This window comes from Diplotaxodon limnothrissa, linkage group LG1 (genome assembly GCF_057381915.1).
Source record: "Diplotaxodon limnothrissa isolate DT_005_m linkage group LG1, D_limnothrissa_male_GT1.1, whole genome shotgun sequence".
NCBI lineage: Eukaryota > Metazoa > Chordata > Actinopteri > Cichliformes > Cichlidae > Diplotaxodon > Diplotaxodon limnothrissa.
Window position 1 is genome coordinate 21,645,419 of NC_140596.1, and position 14,596 is coordinate 21,660,014.

The 14,596-nt window shown below is 39.6% G+C and overlaps 1 protein-coding gene across 1 annotated transcript; it reads left to right on the forward strand.

The window, feature by feature from the left end:
- Window positions 1–3,567: 3,567 nt before the first annotated feature.
- On the forward strand, window positions 3,568–9,658 carry tmem9b (TMEM9 domain family, member B). Its single transcript, XM_085354930.1, has 5 exons — window positions 3,568–3,764; window positions 5,277–5,368; window positions 5,472–5,580; window positions 5,878–6,012; window positions 8,558–9,658. Exons 1-5 carry the CDS (start codon window positions 3,693–3,695, stop codon window positions 8,711–8,713), a joined length of 564 nt encoding a protein of 187 aa, XP_085211056.1. The 5' UTR covers window positions 3,568–3,692; the 3' UTR covers window positions 8,714–9,658.
- Window positions 9,659–14,596: the final 4,938 nt, after the last annotated feature.

Here is a 14,596-nt window from a genome sequence, read left to right on the forward strand (position 1 = left end):
AAGAAGAATGACCCGCCTGGTGTTCCCCGGACCAGAGTTTGATACACCTGCTCTTTACCAGCTTGTCTAACCGAAGGGTGCGTTCGATTTATCTTCACGTGACGTGGCGGAGCAGGGGGGTGGCTTACTGGGCTTAAGCCCGGGTTGTTTTTTCAGAAGCCCGGGGTCTTTTGGAGTGTAATTTTTTCATAGTTAGATGCCTGGCTGACAACTGTATAAAGCAAAAAACTACACACAATATTCGAAGCACATAGTGCACACTGTGGGAATTTACAACTGTGCATAAATCCCCCCTAATATTGGTATGATCCGAGCTCAGGCACTAAGCGGGGCGGGGCAACTGCTGCCTACGAGTGCGCTGTTGGAGAAACGGAGCTAGGCAGACAGAGGAGAACTGAAGTATAACCAGGTACCAAAGCAAATCATTCGTACTGTACAAATAATGTAAATATGACGGTGTATCACGAAAGATTGATATCAAACTGATCACTTGAAGAGAAAGTAACGTAATATGGGACCCATATTACGTTACTTTCTCTTCAAGTGAATCAACAAATGGCGAAATGAAAAGCCGAACAACAACAATGCTGTTTCTTTAGAGAGTCTTAGCTTACATGTGTGTCTATTTCATATTTTCAGTTGTTACCCTCCATGGCTAAATAAATCGGATTCAGTAATGTACTGATATACAAGAATGGACATAAGGAGCTTCTTTCAAAGAAAAAACTCTGGTAGTATTTTATATATTATGCTTTGTATGTTGTTCAGTATATTTCTATGCAAAACAAGAGGAATTTCAATACACAGCAGTATATTCACAGTTGAAACCAGATATTTACATACACTTTATGGAAAACACAAGAACATTTTTTTTACTGTACAACGTCAATTTAGAGTAACCTTTTGAATTAGTTAAATGTCAGAATAAAGAGAGACAGAGCTGTCTATTTTTTATCACTTTCATCAAATTTAGGATTACATATACACTAAGTTTATTGTTAATTAATAAGAAAACTCCAGACATTCCATTCTGAGCTGAAGAAGCTTCTGATAGGTTAGTAGAGTCCATGTGAGTAAATTGGTGGCACAGCTGTGGATGCATATAAGGCAAAACACAGAGCCTGTTTCTTTGAAATGGGAAAATCCAGAGATGTCAACCAAAACACCAGAAAAAGAACTGTGGAGCTCCATAAGTGTGGCTCAAGTTTGAATACAATTTGGTGCCATTTACAATTAAGAAATACAGATAGTTTCTCTCTTTACTCTTAAAGTTAACAAATATGTTTTTTATATTTATCAATCTAAAAAAATAAACATTTAGTCTGATTTGTCTGTTACAATTAAAAAAGTGTTTGTGTTTTGATCTGAAGAGTGTGTAAATATCTGGTTTCAACTGTATATTTGATGATTGTCAGCACAAAGAGGGAGAGAGAGGAACAGAGAGGGAGATGCAGAATGAGGACAGAACAGAGATGGAACAAGAGCAGGGGCCCGTTCTTCGTACCTCGCTAAGTAGGTTAGCCGGATTAGATTGTTGACGATTTCGCGTGATCCTGGATCAGTCGGTTCCCCGAAGCTCATCCGGGACTTGCTGTCATAGCAACAGAGCCGTAAGCGTAAACCTGCTCGGGAGCAGGTTTACTTTATGTAAACAGGATTAGATCGCGGCCACGCAGGTATGTCCGCTTCATTTATACGAAAGCAACAGCGATATTCCACCACTGTTTCACCATAAATAAATATTATCAATGTAACTAAAGACAATGCAGCACCTGATCCATTTATTGATTTCACACAGGTCATTTCCTAAAAAAGGGAAATGTACTATTAACATTCTATTACATGTATGTGATTATTACAGATTTAATTCATATTTCAGAGTAGCAATTGTAAATTACTTCGTGTAATCAAGATGAGAGACCACGGCTATAAAAGCGAAGGTGGATTTGGGAAGCCTGTCGCAGCCATGTCCTGTCCGTATACGCGAGCCACCCATTGCGGAAGGTGCAAGATTGATAAGGAGAGTTTTCAGAATTCAGCGTATATTGCGGGACAGACAGGATCCTTTAGCTCAGCGCGACAGTGTGCTCATAGAGAGATATCGATTTTCCCGTGAGGGTATTATTCACTTAACCAACTTGTTGACGAGGGGGTGCAGGACCACCACCTGTCTTTTTTTCCTCTGCCCTTTTCTTGGTTGCTGTTATAAACAAACAGATTATTCCAGGGTCTCTTTCCAAGAGACTAAAAGCAATATAAGTGATAAATATTACCATTCTGTAGGATATTCTTATATTTCACTTTTACCTGTTCCCATGTTCTAGTGGGTCCTGTCGTGGCTCTAATGTGAAAGAGGATAAAATATAACATATTATAATATAATGTAATGTAATATAATATTGGATAATATAGTGTAATATAATAAATCTACCCTACCGCCTACTGGTGTTGGCCAGAGGGGCCGATGGCGCAATATGGCAGCCTGGCTTCTGTCAGTCTGTCCCAGGGCAGCTGTGGCTACAACCGTAGCTGCCTCCACCAGTGTGTGAATGTGAGAGTGAATGAATAGTGGCATTGTAAAGCGCTTTGGGTGCCTTGAAAAGCGCTATATAAATCCAATATATTATTATTATTATTATTAAATTACTTACGAGTTTGATTTGTCAGCAACTTTCTGCCAGCCCTCGCTCCTTGCTTTTGCAGCCTTTGCAGTGTTCCCTTGCGTTCTGATTAAACTCTGAAACTCCTGAAATCCCTCACTCAGGAGTTCTTGCTCTGCTGCCGAAAAATACCGAGCCGAGCGCACTCCTTCGACATTTTCGCCGACCAATCAGAGGGTTGCCGATCAATGTTTCTACTATCGATGCGTAGCCCCTTTTACTACACCCAGTGATGTCACATTACTGCGTCCAGCTGTAGTAATCGTCAACAGCAGGTGTGTTCGGGGAACCGGATTAGCGAGCTCACGGTTAGCGCGATGATTTGATCTTGGATGTGTCATTTGATCTTGGATGTAGTAAGCGACGTACGAAGAACGGGCCCCAGGTGAGACACATGTTAGTCAAATGGTTGTTTACCAAAAGTATCACTGTATCATAGGTACTCATGTATCTCGTACCTAGTGTTTCTTTTTAGGTTTACTATTTTTCAAATTCTACATTTATTAAGTTATGCAGGCTTGTTTGCACAACAAGGCTAAATAATTATATAAAAAATCCCACATGCATACTACCCTTTAGGGCTAAGCCCCCGGGTGTTTCAAATGTCTGGCTCCGCCTCTGTTCACGTCCTTAGCAGTTCAGTTTACTTTTATTGGTTTTTTTTGTTTGTTTGTTTGTTTTTGTAGAAATATAACCCAATTAATTGAAAGTAACTGGTTTAAATGTTGGATAATATTTCGAACAACCTTTGATGGGCGACAAACAAGCAGCTATTTGGCATTATCTGAAATGTCCCGCCCGCCGGACATCGTTTATTATGTCTTTAACCAAGCACAGCCCGCTCAGTACTGTGTGCGGAAGACAACCGCCATTTCCGGAAATTACAAGTCAGCTGCTAGGAAGCTGACGATTGTTGCTGTTTAGTTAGCTTGATGGCTAATCTTGTCAGTTGTTAGGGTTTGCTTCACACTGCTGGAGCTGTTCGTGGAAACATTTGGACCTGTGTTGTTAACGAGCTGCACTCCTGTAAACATGAAGTGGGTGTTTTTTCTCGAGGCTCTCCTCCTGGCTTGTTTTGTGCTGCTGAGCCAAGTGACAGCGAAGGTAAGGCTGACGTTAGCAGACTTAGCTAGTTATGTGGAGGAAATGGTGATGATGGCTGGATGAAATGAAATGCCTTTTTCTTTCAATCTCCTCTAAACGATGACTTGTCGCTGTGGGTTTGACAGTTGGATGTCAGAAAAGTTAACTAATGCGCGAATGTGGCTGCTATGTTTGCTGCTTGATGGTGAGGATGTAGAACAGAAAAAAGAGGCTATTTATCCCGAAGTTGGCAAGTTCCTGTGTTAACAGCGGCCAAAACATTAAACATAAAGCTGGATAAAATACATTACGACAGGACGAAAGGGGTCAGTAAAGTAGGAGCACAGTTAAATAGAGAAAAGTGAAGGAGTTAAGTATCTAAATAAAATAATGACACTCCATCTAAAAAAAAAAAAGTGAGTAAAAACCAAAGATGCAGGTATTGTCACGTGACTGTACTGAATGCGTGTGACATCTGTAACCTGTATCGACATAACTATAATAATCAGTGTTATGGTTGAGTAAGCAGGTTCAACAAACTGTGTCTGACCATAAAGTCCAAGTTGATTACCTCTCACACAGGCAACTCTTGAGTTTTAAGTTCGAGAAAGCCAGAGTTCAGCTGCCTGAGTTTGTTCACCCCAGAGTTTAATTGCTTCAATGCAGGCTCTCCATTTGAATCCATCTATCTTAAAAACAGCATCGCGGCATTTTATTCAGCATCGTCCACTCAGTCATCATTTACTCAGATTTACTTTTCATTAACAGATCAATCCTAACAAACACACTCCTGGTTTTACTAATTTGATGGCTGATAGAAGCTGTTATTAAATGAAAATTAAAAAAATTAAAAAGAGACAAGCAACATCCTTCTGCCATGTTATGGGTGTTGATGTTGTATAGTCTGTCCATCAGAGGGCACTAAACATCTTCCCTGTTGGCAACACTGATTGAAACGGCACAAACAACAATCAGCTAATCTGAGCAGAGCTGGGCAGAATGTAAACGAGTAAATTAATAACCACACGAAAAAATGTTAATGAATCTGTTTATGTTTTCTTTGTCTGAAAGAAAAGGAAATCATCCGATATATCAGAATGTCAGATTATTAAATGAACAAATATAAATATTGGGCTTAAATATCCTCTAAGTTTATTTTGGGATGATGTAAAGTGTAAAGTGTAAAGTGTTTAGTTAGTCCCCATAGGGAAATAGTTCCTCTGCATTTAACCTATTCACCCAGTGAAGCAGTGGGCAGCCACCAGTGCAGCGCCCGGGGACCAGTGTGCAGGGACGGTACCTTGCTCAGGGGTACCTCAGGGTAGCCGTTCAGTGGAGTCGAACCCCCGACCTTCCGATCATGGGGCCACCACTCTACCTACTGAGCTATCCCTGCCCGATTATTATGATTTGCATAATAATGAATTAATTGCATAATTGCATACTAATGAAATGTGTAGGCTTTTGTGTACCATATATTGTGCAAATGTGTTTGACAAACAAAAAAATGAACATTTGCCGTCTCTGTTGCAGAATTCAGAGGACATCCGCTGTAAATGCATCTGTCCGCCGTACCGAGAAGTCGAGGGTCAAATCTACAAACAAAATGTCTCTCTTAAGGACTGGTATGCTAACAAATCCGTCGCTGTGTTTCTCTCAATGATGCAAGTTGTCCTTGGTCTGTTTAGCTGAAAAGCTGAAAGCTTGTTAATTTTAATGTTTCGTCAGCAACTGTCTCCACGTGGTTGATCCCATGCCAGTGGACGGGAAAGATGTGGAGGCGTACTGTTTACGCTGTGAGTGTAAATATGAAGAGAGGAGCTCGGGGACCATTAAGGTAAATTCAAGTTAGATCAAAGAGTCGTGGTTGTTTTTTCTTTGCTGTGACGCAGGGCTGTATCTAATGATTGAGTTTTAGTTTTATAGTCTTATTGTACTTTTATTGTGACGCCTCTCTTTTGTCTAAAGCAAAATGCAAAAATGAAAAACAGCCAGCCTATCATGTGACTCATGCTGTGTGTGACTTAATGGATTATTGTTCAGCTTAGAGGACATCTGATTGTTTCAGTGACTTTTTTTTTTTCTTCTAAACCAGGAAACGAGCAATCCCACAGTAATTGTTTCTTATTTTCAGTTTACCATCATAATGTACCTGTCCATTTTGGGTCTGCTGCTGCTCTACATGGTCTACCTGACTCTCCTGGAGCCCATGTTGAAGAGGCGCCTGTTTGGGCACTCGCAGCTTATACAGAGCGACGATGATGTTGGGGTATGTGGTCCCTTTAATTTTACAGCACTCCACCTGAGAGCATTGTTGTATAGTTTCTTTTCACTGCTGCTGCGCCACTCTTCTGCTCCTTTTATGAGGATTTTTATGTGGACCCATTGGCCGAAATGTCACATGGGAGTCATCCTTTGTAGGTAAACTTTAAAAGTTTACAAGTGCCTCTGTTAATTTTCAAACCCTTTTTTGGTGCTGTGCTGTGCTGAAAATGCCTCAAGTGAATCTGATCGCATGTTTCAAGCAAAGACTGGAGAACACGGTAGTTACTACAATCGCAGGCAAACACGGGAGCAGGGAGGATCTAAAACAAGCTGTAACTACCTTCTGTTCACAACATAGTTAAAAGAAAGCTGATGACAGCTGCTACATTACTGATGGTGAAATCGTGATTATTTATAAGAACATGGGCATGACAAAGATCTGGGACAGGAAGTGTGGTTGTGGTGCAGTGGGTGAGAACACAACCTGTGATGTGAAAAAGTAGTGGTGAAGCTTTAGGTTTCCTGCTGCTGCAGATTCACGTGAAAATAATTTGTGAAATATGAGTTGACCCTTACTGTAACATACTCACAGGAAATGCAGTGTATGGGTCAGTAAGCTTAGCACTTACTGCTATCGTTCATCAGGACGAGCTGATGCTCATTTTCTGCATTTTTTTCCACTGTGGAAACGATTAAAATGAACGAAGAGCTTCACTCGGCAGGAAGGAAACGAATTCCTCAGAGAGATGACCAACTCCTGTCAATATTCCCAGCTGTTTACCAACTGATACCACAGGAGACATAAAATCAGATCAGAGTTATTCACAAATTGATGGAAACAGGCTGATTATGTTGTTATTTTTAAATAAGATAAAGATATTTTGGTTTTAGTCGTCCTCACCATCAAAATCTGTGAGCTCAAACATTGTCTGATGCCACCAGGTGTCACCTAATTGACATGACTGAAAGGATTCCCACTTTAACGTGTCAGTTTTCAAAGTCAAACATTGGTCTGTTTATTACATTTGTTCATGCTGCTCGCTTGCTGCACAGTGAACAATCAGCCTGAGTTTGTGTTTTCATTAATCTGTACTTTTTAAAAGCCAGAACACACTCATATGCAGTATCAAGTAGGAGAAAGAAACAAAAAGGAAACAGTTCAGTAGATTCCTGACTTCTTGCTGTTTTCTCTTTTTAATTATTTAATAAAAAGGCACTGTGAAAATGCTCAAATTTCTTCGTAAGAGCAGACAGTTTGGTTGTTTTAATTTAATTTCCAGTCTGAAAGACTGTTTAGAGAAAAAAGCAGTGACTACCTTTGACTGTGGGAGGTGGGTGCAAAGCAGTCTCACTGTGTTTCACTGGCAAAGTTTAGGCAAGAAGAATTGTGGTGTTTGTCTTATACTGTACAAAAAGCTAATGCTGCCACTAAAAGTTTAAGATTTGTCAGTATATTGTTTTTCTGGTGAATAAGCTGACAACAAACAGCTGAGGTGCTGCGTTGTCTTGTTTATCCCAAAGCCTGTAGTCAAAATTCAGACCACATGTTTCTCCTGTGCTCTAACATGAATTAGATGAAGAAAAAAAAAAATTTGCAAGCAAAACCAATAAAAGCGGAAGGACTCCTGCAACATTAATTATAGAGGAAATGGTGGGCTTGTAATGTTTAGTGCTCGATACAGAGAGACTGTCTGACTAAAGCTCTTGCTTTTAGTCAGACAGGGCTTTCCCTTTCCCATCCTCACAACATAATCCCATAGCCATTTTTTACTTAAATAATATCCAGTAAAGAAGATTATTATAGTTGACTAAAACTAAACTAACATCTGGATACATTTTAGCTAACTACACTAGACTTTTTAAAAGAAAAAAAGATTTTGTGAACTCTGAAAACTAAAATAAAGTTTTAGTAAATTATAAAGTTTTAGGGTTTAGTTTTAGTGTTTCTTAGTTTAGTAAAATTTCATTACAACTTGCCTTATGAGGCGTTTATGGACATGTTTATTGGGACTCATGGTGTCTTACAAGACTGTTAATTAACTTCTTTCCAAAAGTTTTGTTTTACTTGTACTGATTTTCTAAATCTTGCCTCTGACACATTGCCGCCATGCAACAATTTAAAAGCCTTAAACTAGCAGTGAAACTTATAAAACGAAACATTTTCAAACAATAAAAACCAAAACTGAAATCAGAAAATCCACTCTGGACACCAACAGAAACCAAACTGAATTGAAAACAATCATAATAAAGTAAATGTGAAAGGAAACTAGAAAATACAAAGCTATAACAACACTCCACCGGAGACTAGGCTTTTGTTAATTTAAATGATTCTCACTGCTAACCCGGCTTGAGCAGCTGTCAGCATACATACATCCCAAACAGAACAGAGGACATCTACATGTGTGTTAACTGTGTTGGTTTTTATTAGTTGTTGTTGTTTTCAAGACGGTCATTAAAATGTACATTTGAGTCTTAAAAAGAACTACCGAGACGCTCGTGTTTGACGTACATCAGACTTTTTAATCTCACTGTGTTAACTTTGCTTTCAGGACCAGCAGCCGTTCGCCAACGCTCACAACGTGCTGTCCCGGTCACACTCTCGATCCAACGTCCTGAACAAAGTGGAGCATGCCCAGCAGCGCTGGAGGAGGCAGGTCCAGGAACAGAGGAAATCTGTGTTTGACCGCCATGTTGTTCTCAGTTAAAAACCGTGATTAAGTAAATGGTGGAGCAAAAAAACAACAATAACAGAAAAACACTGTGACAGACGCCCTCCAATTATATCGCTTCGTTTCTCTCATTTCTGAATCAAATCTAAACGTGTGTGGTGCATCAGAGGTGGACATAGGTAAGAAATCATTCCCGGCTCTGGTTTAGTCTGCAGGCAACACACGAGGTTACTCTGAATTAATTTCTTGCACAGTTTAAATACACAGACCTAAAACACAATTTATTCTTTGACTAATGAATCTGAGCTAAGAGTCCTCTTAGTCCAAAGAAGTCTGATTACACTTGATTTCTGACCAAAACATCCAGATGTTGGTCATAACTGGCTGTTACCTTGTTGGCATTTAGCGGGGTCGATAGTTTCCACCCTAAAACAAACACGATCACTGCTCTCACCATGGGAGCAAAAAGGAAAAGAAAAATCATGTAAAATACTCCTGCTTTAAAAATGCATGTTTTATAAATAAATCTTTTCTAAATGTGTTTACGATCCTTCCTTCCTACCATGATTATTAATGTCTCATAACTGGTGTGAAATTAATCATTTTAATGAACTGAATTAAATTTGGTAACTGAACAAGTAGTTTCCCTGAACCTTGTTGCAGAAATCAATGTGATTTCCTCTCGATGTCATAATGAACTTACAGTAGCTGTGCTATTGGTTATCGGCTGTTAGTGGCCCTTTAAAATCTGTGCCCTCTCCAACTGCCTAAATGTAGCGTCACGTCTTTTGGTTTAGCAGGTTTTTTGGGGGTTTTAAACGCTTGGTCAAACATCACGTCCACAGTCAGTGTCCTTGTTGTCTAACAGGCAGGGTTTCTGTGACAGAATTTATTTTGTGTATAGTTTGTGTGAGTACATGGGCAGAGTGGATGAACTGCCATCGCTGGGAGACATTTGAAAGTGTTCTTAACTATTGTATATGTGGTACCTTTAACTTTGAAATAAAGTTCTGTAATATTTCTGATTCTTGCACTTGTAATCTGTTCGTTACATTGGTCCCAGGTCAGCCCTGAGAAAACACGTTTAACTACTAGTTTGTTGTCATTTATTACGATTTATATATTTGGGGGTTTTTTGTTTTTGTTTTTTTGAGCTGACTGATATGCTGCAGAGGTCCCAGGACAAAGATAAAATACCAACTTACTTTAGAACAAAGACGATCATTGTATCTACACCAGAATCCTGCCCGGGTTCAGGTCATGTTTGTCACATGTTAATCACAAAAGAGCCACAAAAAAGCAGGAACCATATGAGGCTCCTCATCATTTTAGCTTTTATTTCAACATACGTGTTAATAAACAATACAACTGGTAACCAAGTCATCACAAAGAGGGGGCGTTTGTAGATATGAGGTTGGAGGAAAGCTTGATTTAGGGCTTTGGTGATGGCATAAATTGATGCAGAGCTGACGCGGAAGCATAATTCTCATGTAACCCTGTGACACTGGTACTTATAACACCCAACAGCATCAGATGACAGCATGGATAGGACCAAGAGAAGTTTTTATTCATATATATATGTATATATGTATCTATATCAACTGACTGAGTATGTTTACATCAGGTACTTTATTTTAGTTATGCAACTTGTGCACTATTAAGCTGCCTGATTTGGATTACAGGTTTTACTCAAGTAAAACGTCTTAATAATAGCTCAGCCCCCCGCCCCCGACTTCTCAAAACACAAAATTATGTTTAGATGTTGTAAGAGGGTGTGAATCATGTCAGATTTTCTACACCAGATTTCTGCACTGATTTTTGGTTGTGATTAAATATTCAGATTTCCTGTAGCCCCCCCCTCCGCGAGCTTTGTTCTTGGTCTCCTGTGGCAAAAACGAGGCAAGAATCCTGGAAACACCCCGGTCTCAAAGTTAGTTGGGAAGCCTCCCTTCAGTGACAGCGTGTATACGATTTTTCTAAACTCTGACAATCACTTTAAATCGTTTAAATCCACAAGTCAACCAAACTAAGAAAAACAATAGATTAAAAAAAAAGGGAGAAACCTTTCTGCTTGAATGCATTTCTGGGAACCGTGGAGACAAACATCTCCCAAACTTTGACATGTTAGTAATCCAGCCTTAAATACCTCGTTTTTTTTTTAAAGTGTTCTTTTGTCTGGTGCTTTTCTGGCTTAGTAAATCTCTGTTTTCATAACTTGTCCTCTCTGTGTTGGCAACAGTTTTTCTACCAATGGAAAAATACTAATTTGGGATTCAGCTTGGTCAATAAAAAAAACTCGACAGGCATTTTCTTCTTCTTCTTTTACTTCTCATCTTGACATAGTAACCCATTAAGTTACCGTGTCATGATGAAAATTTGGATTTCGCAGAGAAAAGTCCCATACAAGCATTCAAACCAGTTAAATTGCAGATGTTTGATAACTCCAACCATCTTCTTTTCATTTAACTCAGTGATTTCCATACAGCTACGTCATCGTTTCCTGTGCAGTCCGCTTTTCCTTTTTTCCCTTCTCTCTCTGCATGCAGTTCTACCGAGAAGACTATTTTCCCCAGTAAAAAAAAGAAGAAGCAGTTTTCAAGCTGCACACATACGCACACACACAGAGAGAGAGAGCGACACGGGCTCTGTGCAAGAATGGATCAGTGACCTAACTGAGCTCCAAGAAAGAAAGTCAGGTAGGCTTTGTTTCTTTGTTTTACCTCCTTAAATGTTCTTTGTATAGAAATCTAACCAAACTTTCCTTTTTTAAAAGTAAGCTGTAGTTTTTGCAGCAGATTTAGAGAGTTTCTGTGAAGAAAAACAGCTGAACGGAACGATACCTTAGTCATTTTTGATATAATTAAGGTGTGTGACTCAAAAAAAAGTTCGCAGATAGTGATTTAGATCGATGTCAGATGATAACTTCAGTGTTTAATGTTTATGTGGGAAAGTAGCTCTTCTCAGTTTTACTGTTGCACTTGCATCGACGAGCCTACAGGGGTCGCCTCAGACTTTGAATTTGATCCAGTGCAGAATCGATGGCTTTTACATCCATCTGTGTTTATTTTATTTCATGCCCCAACAAGCTCCCGTTCAATTTTTTAAATGACTTTCCCAGGTATTTGTCAAACCTGTCCCTACTAATACACACACACACACACACACACACACACACACACACACACACACACACACACACACACACACACACAGACAGTCATGTTTCCATATCTCCACAATACATTACACTGACTTACATTCATTTTGCTGTTGTTACCTCAAGCCAAGTCTTCTTAAAATGCACTGATTTTGTTATTTAGAGTCTATTTTTGTACCCACAAGAAAGCCAGATCCTCGGAATGAGATGGTTATGTCAACATAAATATTATATGTATATACATATGTGCATACTCAGTATATGAAATGTTACCCCGTATCGCTGCATTCAAGGTTTCTGATTCAGTTCGGACTGATGTTGTGGCTGCTGTGTGGTCAGAAGCTGAAATGCCATGAGATAAAGGAATGTCCTTGTACTAAACTGTTCTGCTTGCTGCTCCGCCAGCACATCATGTTGTGAAAGCTGCAGCTATTCAGAGCATTTTTAGAAACAATAACATCTTATTGTTACTTTGACTGAGAGAACAAGAAAAGTTTTGTGCTTCGGTTAAACATTCCCCCCTCGATAATCAAAGAGTGATCATGGTTACTCATAGACTGCAATCCCCCTTTTCCCCTTGAAGCAGGGATGTGAAACTCATTTTACATGCGTCCCATTTTGATCTTGTGCTGAGACCTTTACACCGACACCAGGTGTTTAACTAAGCATTTAATCCCTGTGATATCTTGATATAAAATAAAAATAAAATAAATAAGTGCATTTCTACATGATCAATGTGTAAAATTAAGACAATTACTAAGACACTGCCCAGATTGTCTTGTAGTTTTTGTTGATTGATGAATTTTGTTTTCAACTGAAATTTCTATAGTAGACAGTAAACAGCAACTTTTCTGTCATTTAATTGTTTAAATGTGTCTTAACTACTTATTAAAGGGCGAATGGCTGTGGGGGATGTCTTTCAGAAATAAAACCTTTAAAAATACAGTTAAAAGAAAAAATATTTATGCCCTCTTTCATATTTTCCAAAACCGCTCAGTGGGCCGGATTACAGTTTTTCCTGGGCCAATTCTTGCCCCCAAACCTCATGTTTGACACCCCTTTCTTAAAGGGTCTTCTATAACACAGAACCAGCTGATAACTGTTATTTACTGTAACCCTCAAGGTGGCTGATACTACCTAGCTTTTCTAAGGTGAACGATGGACTGATCCTAACAGCCACAGTACCATTTGGCCTTTTGTGCATTCAAACATGTGCGAATACAAAGAAAAGTAAGTGAGAGTCTCTTGAGAGTGATGTCAGATACAGTTAAAAGAGACACTTCCAGCCCATTTCTTCACTTCTTTCGAAGTGAAGAGGCTGTGTCAACTCGACAAGTTGCATCTTCTCCCTCTGTGCTGTCAGGCTGCATCTCAGGGTGTTGAAAAGACACGTCAACTTAATCGGGAAGTTAAAGAGCTGCCTTGGGTCCTTTTCTGAAACTCAATATGGTGTTTATTACACTATTTAGGGGATAATTGTGCTGTGACTTTGATTTCTTGTCCTCTCTTCTCATTGAAACTTCAGGAAGGAAAAAGAAAGGCTTAGTAATGATTTTCTCTCTGGCGTGTCAGTGGCCAAAGTCTCACAGAGATGAGGCGTAATCGTATCTGTTGTTCATGTTGGATGAGATTACTGCTTATTCCCTCATGAGTGCAGCTCCAGGAGGTGTGTAACGAATGAATACGATGTCTGCTGTCAGAGCTCTGTGGTTAGTCCCGAAACTGAGGTTGAAGGGATTCACATAAAGTTTTAGAAATCTGTCTTAATTGGGATTCCTTTCCTGTCTGGTAAAATTTCATGTATGCTCGTGAGTCTGTGCTTTGATGCTCCCGTGTCCTGTGAGAAGAGGATGTGGCTTTTAATGAGAAGTCCAGATGCCACTGTGATCAGTGGAACAATGAATTCCACATTATGTTGTGGTGAAAATAAAAAAAAAATCCCACAAAAAGCTGTTAGTGCCTAAGTCTTTTGTGCTGAAAATGTGCGGATTTGAAGTGTTTTCAGGAAGGACGATCTTTATGAGACCTTGAAAGGATTTGACGGGGTCTCTGTAAGAAAAGCTGCACAGTCACTGATCTGTAGGCTTCCTGCTGACTTCATGTAATGAACCGCGATCACGGATGTCTGAGTTTTGTGACTTCCTCTCTCTTCCCAGGCTTGTGGGATGATAAGACACCCCAAGAGACTGAAAGGAGAATGTTTATGGGTGCTCCTTCAGTGTTTGGGGCAGAAATGTACAGACAGATAACCATGGATGACAAAGGGAACTCTCTTGTGAAATAGTTGGAAACGGTTTTCTCTGAACTTCCATCAACTTCTGCCAAAAGAACAAAACATATATTAGAAATTCCTTTATTTGTGTCCAGTGCAAACCTTTTTTAATTGGATGCGAGACCTCACCATAACACCGCACTACAGGCTGAAATGAGTGTGTCTTTCTCTTGTTTATAAATGACTGATGTAACTTTTACTGATGTAACACCTGGCTTTAAAAAAAAAAAAATCACTGCCCTTAGGCTTAAAGCATCACCCGTGAGTCTGATTTGGTGTCTCCTGCCAGGTCTCTCCTCTGTTACACCTGGAACCACACCCACAAGTGATGACATGGGATCTTGGAGTGCACCTGCGTATCTGTGCAACAAGGTTAAAGGTAGAGGTCAGGAATGAAACAGATTTTCAGGGATTCTTAGTCATCTTTTTTGCTTTTAAGTGAACATTACAAAGTGATATCACGCCATACTCATCATGAGGTGGTCAGAGA